General features: G+C 38.9%; 1 protein-coding gene across 1 annotated transcript; it reads left to right on the top strand.

Annotated features, from left to right (window-relative positions):
* The first annotated feature begins 901 nt into the window (after positions 1–901).
* Positions 902–1,843, top strand: LOC118931232 (olfactory receptor 6C2-like). The gene has a single exon (XM_057508299.1). The coding sequence runs from the start codon at positions 911–913 to the stop codon at positions 1,841–1,843; it is 933 nt and encodes a 310-aa protein (XP_057364282.1). The 5' UTR covers positions 902–910.
* Positions 1,844–11,389: the final 9,546 nt, after the last annotated feature.

The raw sequence follows: 11,389 nt of genomic DNA, 5'->3' as shown, positions 1-11,389 counted from the left end.
GATGAAGTATCTTTACCTATATTACAGGACCTAAGGATCAGGGACACCTAAGGAGAGTATATGGTTCTCCTGAGGAACACCATCAGAACATCCCATTTGTCAGAATCTGGGAGGGATTGCGCTATGGGATGTTAGAAAACACAATGAAATTGAAACAGGAATTCAGGAAAGGAAGCAAAGCAGATGTTATTCAAACTAATATATGGGAGGGACACATACTTGAATAATTCAGCATATTAACATAAAAGGGTACCAAAGAAGAAATCCTGGAGATGTATGGGACACAGGAAATTCACAGTAACTCTGTGGTACTGCTCCCAGGCCACCCAAACAGTAAAGGCTCCTTTAGGATACTGAGGAGATTAAGGAGTTATTTGCAGAGAACAAGTGTTGCAGAACATGGAATAGAATACAACTAAGTCCTGGTGGTATTATATTGCTGCAGGGTGTGAGAATGATTTGCTGATACGCTGTTCTGACAGATAAGGAAATAAAAATTTTATACACATATTTTCCTACTTATTAACATTAATGGATCTCCTACTCTACACTGAGGAGTCAAGATACCATGACAGCTGCCCTAATCACAGGGGACAGTGATATGCTTGTGGCATTTTCTATATATTTCAAAATTTTCCCTGTAACTAGTAAAAATGAACATCAGATGAATATTTTGTATGAAACAAACTGTGAAGACCAAGGTAAAGCAGAGCCCAGGGAAATGCAACACAATGCAGTCACTCCTGCATCAGATCATGGATGATGCAGTAAAGGCAAAAAATGTGCTTCTCCTGACTTGCTTGGCTCCTTTCCTCTATGCAGGTTATTTAATATTATTTTTACACTCTATACCTCAGATTCAGAGTTTATGATTTATTAATAGAGACTCATTACATATCTGAAGACGGTGATGAAAAATCATTTTTCAATAACATTCATCCTACTTGGATTAACAGTTGACCCACTACTACAGGTTTTTCTTTCAGTATTTCTGTTTCTCACCTACATTTTCACTGTTGCTGGAAATCTCATCATTGTGCTCCTCACTCTGCTGGACTCTCACCTTAAAACACCCATGTACTTTTTCCTTCAGAATTTCTCCATCTTGGAAGTAATATTTACAACTGTCTGTCTTCCTCGATTCCTGTATAGCCTGACAACTGGGGACAGAAGGGTTACCTTTAACGCTTGTGCTGTCCAATTATTTTTAGTCATCCTCACTGGGGCAGCAGAATTTTTTCTTCTAACTGCCATGTCCTATGACCGCTACGTGGCCATCTGCAAGCCCCTGCACTACACCACCATCATGAGTGACAGGGTTTGCACCATTCTTGTCCTTTTGTGTTGGCTGATTGGGTTAATTGTCATACTCCCTCCGCTTAGCCTAGGAGTTCAGCTGGATTTCTGTAACCCCTATCTCATTGACCATTTTGCCTGTGATGCATCTCCTCTTCTGAAGATTATATGCTCAGACACTCAATTTATAGAGGAGCTTGCCCTATTTATGGCTGTGCTTACCCTCATTTTTACATTAGTCTGTGTAATTGTGTCTTACACATACATCATCAAGACTATTTTAAGACTCCCTTCAGCTCAGCAAAGAAAAAAAGCTTTCTCCACCTGTTCTTCCCACATGATTGTAGTTTCCATCACCTATGGAAGTTGTATCTTCATCTACATCAAACCAGCAAAGGAAGGCGTGGCCATGAATAAGGTGGTGTCATCGCTCAACATGTCAGTCATCCCTCTGATGAACCCTTTCATTTATACTCTGCAGATCAAGCAAGTCAAACAAGCCTTCAAGGACTCAATAAAAAAGATGGCATTTCTTTCAAAGAATTAGGATACTAAGAATTCTTTAAAAGTTAAAAACAGATACATATAAATATTTCATCCAATAGTAGTTCATCTCCATGGGTCTTCAACAATTCAAGATGACACTACAATACTGAAATTACAGTCTGCTTAACCATCAAAATTTATTTTCTATTTCTCTTAGAATCACAGACTTAAGTAAGCACTATAGTCTTAATTCAAATAAAACTTCTTTTATAGTGGTTCCCTTTCCTAATTGAGCATGAATATACACTTTCATAAAGTCCGAACAACACCTCATCACTATGTCTAAAATACGAAAAGACAGTAAAAATTTAGGCTGTATTTTAGTCCACTCATTTCTTTAAATTAATAGATTGTCTGGGGCAGAAAATATTTGTCTCAGTTTTCCTTCCTGGTCAAGCATCAACTGTCTTGAGAAGAATGCACGTGTAATTTATAATGTTTTGTTATGCAAACCACCATCTACAGACTAAGGAGAAAGTATTGAATTACACTAATTGCTATTAAAGTGGAATTTTTCATAGTGTTCTCATTTTTGTATTTTTGGTATGACAGTCCTTTACTTTTTTCCAGTTTTATTGAAATATAATTGACATATTGTATAAGTCTAAAGTGTAGAATATAATTATTTAATATACATGTATATTGGGAAATGATTACCACATTGTTTAATTAATATCCATCACCTCACATAGTTACAATTTTTTTGTAATGATAAATTTTTTAAGATCTACTTTATTAGCAGTTTCAATTAAACAATAGAGTGTTCATAACTATAGTCAACATGTGAACATTACATCTCTGGATGTTATTTATCTTATAACTGAACATTTACATCTTTTGACAACCTTTACCCATTTCCCCCACCCCACCTCCTGATTCTGCCAAACACCAATCTGTTCTCTGTTCCTATGTGTTTGACATTTTTAGATTCCACATACAAGTGATATCACATACTATTTATCTTTTTATCTGACTTCTGTCAATTATGATAGTACCCTCAATGTCCATCCATATTTTCAAAAATAACAGGATTTCCCTCTTTTCTTAAACATGAATAATATTTTTTCACATCAGTAAATTTATCCCAGTTCAGTGTTACTTCTCATCTTACCCTGATTCCAAAACTCTTATGACTCATTCCCATAGATATTCCTCAGGTTTCTGTTGGTATAAATTAGCTGTTTTAAAATCCTTTTGGTGTCTATGGAACCTCTTTCCAGCTCATACTGTGTACCTGATGCCCTGATGAGTCTGGTTACTGGACTCAAAGCAAGGAGATAATGTGGGGGTGGGTCTTCAATTAGTTCAGCATTCTCCTGCAAGAAAACTGCCTCCAAGTAGGTGATTGTAGGTTCTTCAGGCAAGAAGAGATCAAACCCTTGAGACAGGATATAAGTGTGTGCTTCTCTGGAACTTCAATGGAATCTACACACTCATTGTGTCCTCTAGCAAACTCTAGAGGTTGTAAATTCAATTTGCATTGAAATTAATCTATTCAACAAACTAAACTTGGGTTGCTTTCAAGAAGTCCTGTAGGAGGTGCAGGAGACACTGACTTCTTTTAAGGAAGTCATTGTTTTCTGACGTCTTTCATTCCTTGAGATAGGAATTTAAAAGCCTGAGATAATCATGTTTCTTTCTCCAAGGTCACCAGAAAATCATAAATAACCAACAAAATCTACACTTCTTATTTTCCTCACTTTCTGCTAAAATGTTCCATAAAAGTTTGGCCACTTGGTAAAAACAAACCACAAGGGCAGCACACTTTCAAGGTCCAATAAACCTATCTCCTGACATGAGGGCTGCAAACCATGATGGATATTTCTGCAAATTAACACTTACTATGTGCTGGACTCATGTCTAAGCCAGACTGCAGGATCTCAGATGGCATCTCATCTCCTCAAGGCCTTCCCTGCTATTCCTCCCACCAACACCCACCCCAAATAATAATCAATTCTATCAGGTAGCAGAGAGTGCTACTCATTTCATAAGGTGAGGAACCAAGCATACATGCTGCTGAACAAATGACTTTCAGGGGAAGACAAAAATTAATCATAACAAAAAAAGAAATTTTATTTGAATATATAGAATAATCAATACAGCAGCAAGTGAATATTAACAGTCATTCTAGATATTAAAAAATATAGAACTTTAGAAAAGATTTTAATATGAGGAAAAGAGCCTAGGAAGATAGGCTCAACCTGAAATGGAGTCACAGGGAACATATGCGGCCCCTTAACTTAAAACAGTAAAAATTCAAGCAAAATATACGAAACTAACATTTTCCAAATAACTGATATCAAGCAGTGAACGACAGTGATACCTGAGAGAGGATTACCTCAGTTTGCTTCCTGGAGACAGTACAGGCAGGGGCTCATAGAGATCCCATCAGTCTGCCAGCGTGAAGGAAGCGTAGGTGACAGTCTAGGGAGGCTGAAGTTCACAGGAACGAGCACCGAGAGGTGGGAGAGGCACATAGGGAGACGTCTGGTGACCTACAGGCACCCCACCATGAGCATTCAGCTGAGCATACACATGTAGGGAAATTACCTACAGTAAGATTCACCAGCAAAGATTGCAATTCTGAACACACAAAAGAATGGAAATGGTTCCTATTCACACCAAACAGAATTTAAAATCTCATAATTTACTAGGTATAATTCATAAAGATGTGTCTCAGCTTTGAGGACAGAAATCTAGGCTAAACACTGCTCTGGTCCAGTGTAACACAAACTAACACAGAAACCAAAAGGACAAACTTGTCTCCAAGTGATGTAAATGACACCAGAAGAAGCCTAAAGAAACTTTACAGGGATAGAAATACATCTGACCTTAAAGAAGGTAAATTCATAGTGCCTGACATAATGAAAATTCACCACATATGAGAAGCAGGAGGAAAATACAATCTTTAATGAGGAGACAAATACAGAGACACAAAAATGACACAGTTGATAAAATTAAACAAAATATAGCTAAGAATGATCAGTTTGTTTTTTTAAGTGATCCTAATATGAAGTATGTTACCTGGCCAAATGGAATTAAATTAGAAATCAATAACAAATTTTCCTAGAAACACCATTATTAGAAGACAAATAGCAGCTAAACCAGTATTTACAGGGAAATTTTTGACTCTGTAGCAATAATTGATTAAAATCACTGTAACATGCATCATTAGCCAAAAATTTAGTCACACAACCATGCCAGCTATAAGGGTGACTGGGTACAGTACTTTATCTGGGCACTGTGCACCCTGAATAAAATTGTAGTTCAGTAGCTATGGATCAGGGAAGAAACACACCAGACAGGAAATTACCAGTCCCTGCTACACCCCATCAGGATGTTCTTCAAAAATTTACTCTGATTATAGAGGCATAAGTCCTTCCTTCTCAGCATACTCCCCCTGCCAGGGAAAATTTTCAATCACTGTGCCAACAGTGGGGTGACAGAGATGTGATGTGACTTGGCCAGTCAGCGTGAGAAACCTCAGCAGAGGAGGAGTGAGTGGACTGAGTATAGGGACAGCAGAGACACCTGTTCCAGTCGAGGCAGCAGGAGCACACCTCTGCTCCCTCATTTGACACAAGGAACAGCATGAGTGCAAGAGTGAAAATGTGCAGACATGACAGAAGGGATAGTGAAAAAAAGCTTTGTTCAAGTTCACTGGGCAGTAATCGGCCCTAACAAAACAATAAACTTGTCCTGGCTTCAGACAATGGTTTATCCAGTGCTTCAGATGCAAAACTCTCTTTGAGAAAATAAACAAAATAAATAAGCCTCTAGCCAAACTTATTAAGTGAAAAAGAGAATCAACACAAATCAACAGAATCAGAAATGAGAATGGAAAAATCACGAAAGACTCCACAGAAATACCAAGAATTACTAAAGACTACTATGAAAACCTATATGCCAACAAGCTGGAAGACCTAGAAGAAATGGACAACTTCCTAGAAAAATACAACCTTCCAAGACAGACCAAGGAAGAAACACAAAAGCTAAAAAAACCAATTACGAGCAAAGAAATTGAAACGGTAATCAAAAAACTACCCAAGAACAAAACACCCGGGCCGGACGGATTTACCTCGGAATTTTATCAGACACACAGAGAAGACATAATACCCATTCTCCTTAAAGTTTTCCAAAAAATAGAAAAGGAGGGAATACTCCCAAACTCATTCTATGAAGCCAACATCAACCTAATACCAAAACCAGGCAAAGAACCCACCAAAAAAGAAAATTACAGAAGAGTACCTTCTGTGGAAAAAGCTTAATCATCATCATGTCGAGAGAGGGCGGAAGATGGTAGCGTGAGTAGAGCAGCGGAAATCTCCTCCCCAAACCACATATATCTATGAAAATATAACAAAGACAACACTTCCTAGAATAAAGGCCAGAGGACACAGGACAATATCCAGACCACATCCGCACCTGAGAGAACCCAGCGCCTCGCGAAGGGGGTAAGATACAAGCCCCGGCCCTGCGGGAGCCGAGCGCCCATCCCCCCAACTCCCGGCGGGAGAATAATAGGTAGAGCGGGAGGGAGACGGAGCCCAGGACTGCTGAACAGCCAGCCAAAGCCATCTGGGCCAGAGTGCAGGGAACTGGATACTAGGAAAACAGGGAAACAAGAACAGTGAGCGGGCACAAAAGGCCGGGCGCCGGAGGACATAAGAAAAGTGAGCGACCAATTTTTTTTATTTTTTTGCTGTTTTGTTTTGGCGAGCGGTTTTTGGAAGTCTTAAAGGGATAGGGCCCCCAATACTAGGGAAACAGGGCAGCAAGAACAGTGAGCGGGCACTGGTAGTCTGGCGCCGGAGGACACCAGAAAAGCGAGCGACCATTTCTTTTTTTTTTTTTTGCAGTTTGTTTTGGCGAGCGCTTTTTAGAAGTCTTAAAGGGATAGGGACCCAAATACTAGGGAAACAGGGCAGCAAGACCGGTGAGCAGATGCCTGAGGCTGGCGTCGGAGAATAAAGAAAAACGAGCAGCCACCTTTTTTTTTTTTTCTATTTAATTAAAAAAAATTTTTTTTAAATTTAAAATTATTATTATTATTTTTTGTGGTCGTTTTGTTTTGACGGTTGCTTTTTGGAAGTCTTAAAGGGGCAGGGCGGGACACTTAATCCAGAGGTAGGGAATCCTGGGATCTCTGGGCACCCTAACCCCTAGGCTGCAGGGAGCAGGGAGGCCCCTTACGGAGATAAATAGCCTCCAGGCCGCTCCCACTCCAATGCGACTCCACCACTTTGGAGCAGTGGCCCGAACCAGGCCACGCTCACAGCGACAGCAGAGATAAACTCCAGGGCAGCAGGGAAGGAAGCAGAAACCCTGTCTGCGCGCAGCTGCCCAGCACAAAGCCACTAGAGGTCGCTGTTATCCCAGGAGAAGAGTGTCACAAACCAAAAAAAAAGGAAGTTCTTCCAGCTGTCACTCGTCCAAGCTCTGCAAACTATTCCTATCACCATGAAAAGGCAAAACGACCAGCAGACAAAGATCACAGAGACACCAGAGGAGACAGACCTAACCAGTCTTCCTGACAAAGAATTCAAAATAAAAATCATAAACATGCTGACAGAGATGTAGAGAAATATGCAAGAGAAATGGGATGAAGTCCAGAGGGAGATCACAGATGCCAGAAAGGAGATCACAGAAATGAAACAAACTCTGGAAGGGTTTATAAGCAGAGTGGATAGGATGCAAGAGGCCATTGATGGAATTGAAACCAGAGAACAGGAATGCATAGAAACTGACATAGAGAGAGATAAAAGGATCTACAGGAATGAAACAATATTAAGAGAACTATGTGACCAATCCAAAAGGAACAATATCCATATTATAGGGGTTCCAGAAGAAGAAGAGAGAGGAAAAGAGATGGAAAGTATCTTAGAAGAAATAATTGCTGAAAACTTCACCAAACTGGGGGAGGAAATAATCGAACAGACCACGGAAATACAAAGAACCCCCAACAGAAAGGATCCAAGGAGGACAACACCAAGACACATAATAATTAAAATGTCAAAGATCAAGGACAAGGAAAGAGTTTGAAAGGCAGCTAGAGAGAAAAAGGTCAACTATAAAGGGAAACCCATCAGGCTAACATCAGACTTCTCGACAGAAACCCTACAGGCCAGAAGAGAATGGCATGATATATTTAATATAATGAAACAGAAGGGACTTGAACCAAGGATACTGTATCCAGCACGACTATCATTCAAATATGATGGTGGGATTAAACAATTTCCAGACAAACAAAAGCTGAGGGAAATTGCTTCCCACAAACCACCTCTACAGAACATCTTACAGGGCCAGCTCTAGATGGGAGCACTCCTAGAAAGAGCACAGCACAAAACACCCAACAGATGAAGAATCGAGGAGGAGGAATAAGAAGGGAGAGAAGAAAAGAATCTTCAGACAGTGTATATAACAGCTCAATAAGAGAGCTAAGTTAGGCAGTAAGATACTAAAGAGGCTAACCTTGAACCTTTGGTGACCACGAATTTAAAGCCTGCAATGGCAATAAGTACATATCTTTCAATAGTCACCCTAAATGTTAATGGGCTGAATGCACCAATCAAAAGACACAGAGTAATAGAATGGATAAAAAAGCAAGACCCATCTATATGCTGCTTACAAGAAACTCACCTCAAACCCAAAGACATGTACAGACTAAAAGTCAAGGGATGGAAAAACGTATTTCAGGCAAACAATCGTGAGAAGAAAGCAGGGGTTGCATACTAATATCAGACAAAATAGACTTCAAAACAAAGAAAGTAACAAGAGATAAAGAAGGACACTACATAATGATAAAGGGCTCAGTCCAACAAGAGGATATAACCATTGTAAATGTATATGCACCCAACACAGGACCACCAGCATATGTGAAACAAATACTAACAGAACTAAAGGGGGAAATAGACTGCAATGCGTTCATTCTAGGAGACTTCAACACACCAATCACCCCAAAAGATAGATCCACCAGGCAGAAAATAAGTAAAGACACGGAAGCCCTGAACAACACAGTAGAACAGATGGACCTAATACACATCTATAGAACTCTACATCCAAAAGCAACAGGATATACATTCTTCTCAAGTGCACATGGAACATTCTCCAGAATAGACCACATAGTAGGGCACAAAAAGAGCCTCAGAAAATTCCAAAAGATTGAATCCTACCAATCAAATTTTCAGACCACAAGGCATAAAACTAGAAATAAACTGTACAAAGAAAGTAAAGAGGTTCAGAAACACATGGAGGCTCAACAACACGCTCCTAAATAATGAATGGATAAATGACCAAATCAAAATGGAGATCCAGCAATACATGGAAACAAATGACAAAAACAACACAAAGCCCCAACTACTGTGGGACACAGCAAAAGCAGTCTTAAGAGAAAAGTATATAGCAATGCAGGCATATTTAAAGAAGGAAGATCAATCCCAAATGAATGGTCTAATGTCAAAATTATTGAACTTGGAAAAAGAAGAACAAAAGAGGCCTAAGGTCAGCATAAGGAGGGACATAATAAAGATCAGAGAAGAAATAAATAAAATTGAGAAGAATAAAACAATAGCAAAAATTAATGAAACCAAGAGCTGTTTTTTCGAGAAAATAAAAAAAATAGATAAGCCTATAGACATACATATAAATAGGAAAAGAGAGTCAACACAAATCAACATTATCAGAAACGAGAAAGGAAAAATCAAGACGGACCTCACAGAAATACAAAGAATTATCAGAGAGTACTATGAAAACCTATATGCTAACAAGATGGGAAACCTAGGAGAAATGGACAACTTCCTAGAAAAATACAACCTTCCACGATTGACCCAAAAAGAAACAGAAAATCTAAACAGACCATTTACCAGCAACGTAATTGAAGCGGTAATCAAAAAACTACCAAAGAACAAAACCCCTGGGCCAGATGGATTTACCTCGGAATTTTATCAGACATACAGGGAAGACATAATACCCATTCTCCTAAAAGTTTTCCAAAAAATAGTAGAGGAGGGGATACTCCCAAACTCATTCTATGAATCTAACATCATCCTAATAACAAAACCAGGCAAAGACCCCACCAAAAAAGAAAACTACAGACCAATATCCCTGATGAACGTAGATGCAAAAATACTCAACAAAATATTAGCAAACCGAATTCAAAAATACATCAACAGTTTCGTTCACCATGACCAAGTGGGATTCATCCCAGCGATGCAAGGATGGTACAATATTAGAAAGTTCATTAACATCATCCACCACATCAACAAAAAAAAAACAAAAAACACATGATCATCTCCATAAATGATGAAAAAGCATTTGACAAAGTTCAAAATCCATTCATGATAAAAACTCTTAGCAAAATGGGAATAGAGGGCAAGTACCTCACCATAATAAAGGCCATATATGATAAACCCACAGCCAACATTATACAGAACAGTGAGAAGTTGAAGGCTTTTACTCTGAGATTGGAAACTAGACAGGGATGCCCACCATCCCCACTGTTATTTAACATAGTACTGGAGGTCCTAGCCACAGCAATGAGACAAAAAAAGTACAAAGAATCCATACTGGTAAAGAAGCAGTTAAACTGTCACTATTTGCAGATGACATGATACTGTACATAAAAAACCCTAAAGACTCCACCCTAAAACTACTAGAACTGATATCGGAATACAGCAAAGTTGCAGGATACAAAATCAACACACAGAAATCTGTGGCTTTCTTATACACTAACAATGAACCAACGGAAAGAGAAATCAGGAAAACAACTCCATTCACAATTGCATCAAAAACAATAAAATACCTAGGAATAAACCTAACCGAAGAAGTGAAAGACTTATACTCTGAAAACTACAAGTCACTTTTAAGAGAAATTAAATGGGACACTAACAGATGGAAACTCATCCCATGCTCGTGGCTAGGAAGAATTAATATCATCAAAATGGCCATCCTTCCCCAAGCAATATACAGATTTGATGCAATCCCCATGAAACTACCAGCAACATTCTTCAATGAACTGGAACAAATAATTAAAAAATTTATATGGAACAACCAAAGACCCCGAATAGCCAAAGCAATCCTAAGAAATAAGAATAAAGTAGGAGGGGATCTCACACCCCCACTTGAAGCTCTACTATAAAGCCATAGTAATCAAGACAATTTGGTACTGGCACAAGAACAGAGCAACAGACCAATGGAACAGACTAGAGAATCCAGACATTAACCCAGAAATATATGGTCAATTAATATTTGATAAAGGAGCCATGGACATACAATGGCGAAATGACAGACTCTTCAACAGATGGTGCTGGCAAAACTGGACAGCTACATGTAGGAGAATGAAACTGGACCATTGTCTAACCCCATATGCAAAAGTAAACTGAAAATGGATCAAAGACCTGAATGTAAGTCATGAAACCATTAAACTCCTGGAAAAAAACATAGGCATAAACCTCTTAGACATAAACATGAGTGACCTCTTCTTGAACATATCTCCCCGGGCAAGGGAAACAAATGCAAAAATGAACAAATGGGACTATAACAAGATGAA

This window comes from Manis pentadactyla, chromosome 10 (genome assembly GCF_030020395.1).
Source record: "Manis pentadactyla isolate mManPen7 chromosome 10, mManPen7.hap1, whole genome shotgun sequence".
In the NCBI taxonomy this organism is placed as follows: domain Eukaryota; kingdom Metazoa; phylum Chordata; class Mammalia; order Pholidota; family Manidae; genus Manis; species Manis pentadactyla.
The sequence above is the reverse complement of the archived record's forward strand: the minus strand, read 5'-3'. Positions and strand labels throughout refer to the sequence as shown.